Source organism: Myodes glareolus, chromosome X (genome assembly GCF_982192425.1).
Source record: "Myodes glareolus chromosome X, mMyoGla1.1, whole genome shotgun sequence".
NCBI lineage: Eukaryota > Metazoa > Chordata > Mammalia > Rodentia > Cricetidae > Myodes > Myodes glareolus.
In genome coordinates, this window is record NC_142053.1 from 76,530,667 (window position 1) to 76,534,753 (window position 4,087).

Sequence of the window (4,087 nt, forward strand, 5' to 3'; positions counted from 1 at the left end):
TGTATTTACTGCCTTGTGGTAACTGGTGATGTATTAGTGCGTTTGAATTAATTTTGAGCATACATTTCTACATCTGGTAGAGTTAAGCTTGGTGCTGCTACAGCAGTTGGTTTAATCCTTATTGAGTACTACTGCAGACTTCAAGATCAGGCTGTTGACCGGGATGGGGGGAAGGGAGGAAGGATGAATATGGGATCAGGGAAGAATATATTTCAACTAAGGGAGTCATTTTAGGGTTTATAGGAAACTTGATTATATATGGGATCCCAGGTCCAAGGAGAGATTCCCAGATTGTTCTCTGGACAGAGGAGAGGGTGCCTGAACCGGCCTTGGCCCATAACCATACTGATGAATATTTTGCTTTTATCACCATAGATCCTTCATCTGGCGATGGATGGAGATGGAGGCGGAGAACCACATTGGAGCACCGGACTGAGCCCCCCAAGGTCCAAAGGAGAAGCAGAAGGACGAAGAAAATGACGAAGGACTGCGAGGGATGCTATCACCCACTGATACAAGGGGTCGGATCTAATGAGAGTTTACCAAGGCCAGTTGGACTGCGACTGAACGAGCACGTGATCCAACCAGATTCTCTGAATGTCGCCGGTTTTTCTGAATGTGGCTGGCCCGGAGTCTTTCTGAGAAGCCATTGACAATGTCACTGGGACTGGTTTCCTCTGCATATACTGGATTTTTGGGATCCAGTCTGTTTGGATACTCACCTTCCTGGACCTGGAGGGAGGGGGGACGATCTTGAACTTCCCACAGGGCTTGAAACCCTGACTGACCTTAGGGACAAGGAGGGAGGAGGAGAGGGAGGGGGGAGTGGGAGGGTGTTGGGAAGAGGGGCGTAAATGGAAACTTTGATAATTTAATAAAATTACTTAAAAAAAATAAAAATGCCATAATGAAATCCAAAAAAAAGCCATAATGAAATCAAAAAAAAAAAGATTTCCAAATAAAACAACAAAAATATTAAAATCAAAGCATATACAAACTTCAACACAGAAACAAACAAAAAACAATGCAACATGACTTTTCCAAATGATCATAGCTCCTCAGTAACAAAATAAAAATACTTATATTGGTAAAATTATATTAGATGTCAAAAAGTTATTAACAAAAATTAGCAACAACCCGAAAGAAAGTATAAACAAGTATATGAGTGAGACATGAAAACTAACCCAGGACCTAGACAAGGAAGCTAGTAACATACAGAGGAAAGTCAACAACATGTATGGAACTCAAAGACAGGATGGAAAAGACATAAGCATGGAAGAGAAGTTCATCAGGAAAATTCAGAATTTCAAAACAAATAGGACTATTAGAAATAAAGATTTCAGTAACTCTTAAACTGCAATAGAAACTATCACAAAAAAACAAACAAATAAATAAACAAACAAAAGATAGACTATCAGATAGAGGTCAAGGTCAAGGGATTACATTAAAACACTAGTAATGGAAAAAAATAAATGAGCATCCTAAAACTCTGGATTACTATCAAGATATCAAACACAAATCTCATGGGATAGATGAAGCTGCAGTAAAATCAAAAGGCACAAGATTCTAGTCAACAAATTTGCAGCAGAAAATTTATCAAATCTGTATAGACATCCAAACAAAAGAAGCCTTTAGAACCCTAAAGAATCGTCACTGGAGAGGAACAGCATCAAAGGATATTATAAGCAAATGGTAAAATATAATGCTGAAGGCTGACAGGGGAAAACACAACCCAAAATGTAAGCATGTCTGAATAATATCAGATCCCTCACTAGCAGTCTTAAAGACATGAAACCACAGAATGATACATTTTATCGCCCCAAAGTAAACGAGTGTCAACAAATATTTCTATATCCAGCCAAACTATCAATTTGCAGCCACCAAACAAGCACTGCAGAAAATGCTTAAAATAATGCCACAGACTGATGGAGATGGGAAGATTCATTATGTGCCAAGTTGCACAAGCATGAGTCCCCAAGTTTCTTTCCCCAGCACCAATGTAAAAGCCAGGCACAACAGCAAACATCTGCAACTCCAATGCTGGTGGAGGCAGAGACAGGCAGATTCTTCTTATTGGGTACCAGTCTAACCAAGTGATTAACTCAGGGGCAGTACTAGATATTCTGTCTCTAAAAGTAAGATGAAGAGAGATCAAGAAAGACATACAAAGTCAAAACTCTGGCTTCTATCTGTACACACTGTGCACACACTCAGAGACATGCATAACACACACACACACACACACACACACACACACACAGAGAGAGAGAGAGAGAGAGAGAGAGAGAGAGAGAGAGAGAGAGAGAGAGTCCTATATGCAGAAAAGAAAAACAAGTCTTTTCATGGGAGTACAACAAATAATATATATTTTATGAGAAAAATAAATGACCAAGGAGAATGAGGAAAGAAACTATCATGCCCAAAACAGAAAACCTCTAATTCTCTTAGAGAAAACAAAAGAACCAAAAATAAAATTCAAGCAGCACAAAACACATCCAATTGAATTAAATGAATTAGGAGGCCTCTGTTAATAACAAGGTTAAACATAAATGACTTTAACACATCAATAAGAAGAGATTAGCTGGTGTTCCTGGCGGGCGGCGTCTTGTCTCCTTGTTGCCGCTTTGGTTCTTATTCCCGGGACCTCTGGGCCCAGCATCATGACGTCTGCCTTGGAGAACTACATCAACCCAACTGTTGCTGTTATCACTTCTGATGGGAGAATGATTGTGGGAACATTAAAAGGTTTTGACCAGACCATTAATTTGATTTTGGACGAAAGCCACGAGAGGGTGTTCAGTTCTTCGCAAGGAGTCGAACAAGTCGTATTAGGATTATACATTGTGAGAGGTGACAACGTAGCGGTCATTGGAGAAATTGATGAGGAGACGGACTGTGCGCTTGACTTGGGGAACATCCGAGCAGAACCTCTGAACTCCGTCGCACACTGAAGACTCAGAGTGCTTAGATGTCTGTAAATCCTGTATAGAAACTGCTTGTCCTGAAGATGATGTTGAGATTTTTTTATGAATGTGTAATTGCGGATTTTGACCTTGTGTTGGTTCACTGTAATATGTAAATTTAAATATTCCTAAATTTTTATTGGGAAACATTGCCTAAATTAATAAATGTGGTTGCCTGGTTTATTTTTCTACTAAATGATATAAAACTCTAAGGATCATTTTGAAAACTTAGCAAATACCGTTGCTTTTGGTAATTTAATATTTATGGAAAATTGGCTGTAAAGAGTACTTGGGCTATTATTATAACTTATACATGCAAATAATAGTAATAAAAGAGTCACATTTCCTACCTTTTTTTAAGAAAATAACTAGACAGTAAATTGTCTTCTACAAGTACCTGAGTCATACCTGAGATGTTTATCCCACTGCTCTATAGATCTACGGTGGTTGAAAAACTCGATCCTAAGGTCTAAGCGACGTGAATATACAGTTTGGTTGAGTAATGAAAAACTTGTAAGCTTAAGTTGCAACGAAAATGAATAGGAGTGACCAGGAGGATGTCGATAAATCTTTAGATGCCCAGTAAGGTCCCAGAATTCAGTATCTGAAAACAGATCCTGCGAATCTTAAATACTGTTGTGCTGCTAAATCTTTTTAAAAAAAAGCATGGGGAATATCTGCCATTAAAGGAGTTTTGTTCAGTGTGGGTATTGACTTCAGTCCAGGGCAGCACTCTGCTGTCTCTCCATTCACTCGTTCCATTGAGCTCCTTTCATAAAGTTGTCTGAAGGAATTCATGGAAGCAGTGGTGCTGGTCATGATTTCATGCTGTACGTATTTACAGTTTTATGTGTGGGCTGAAATGGGTATCTTTGGATAGAATAGAAAATGTGTATTTTCTTGTAATTCAAATAAAATCAGTCTTTTTTTAAAAAAAAGAAGAGATTAGCTTACTCAATTTAAAAACAAGATCCAATGATCTACTGTATTTTGAGGTTGTGAGAAATCATGTTAGAAAGATATTTTAACATGTGTGTTTATTGCTGAACTATTTACAATAGCAAAGACATAGATCCTGTCTATATCTTTGATATCCATCAATAAATGAATGGACCAACAAAATG

The 4,087-nt window shown here is 38.3% G+C and overlaps 1 protein-coding gene across 1 annotated transcript; it reads left to right on the plus strand.

The window, feature by feature from the left end:
* The first annotated feature begins 2,635 nt into the window (after nucleotides 1-2,635).
* Nucleotides 2,636-3,309, plus strand: LOC125389338 (U6 snRNA-associated Sm-like protein LSm8). Its single transcript, XM_048417861.3, has one exon. The coding sequence runs from the start codon at nucleotides 2,661-2,663 to the stop codon at nucleotides 2,949-2,951; it is 291 nt and encodes a 96-aa protein (XP_048273818.1). The 5' UTR covers nucleotides 2,636-2,660; the 3' UTR covers nucleotides 2,952-3,309.
* The last annotated feature ends 778 nt before the right edge of the window (nucleotides 3,310-4,087 follow it).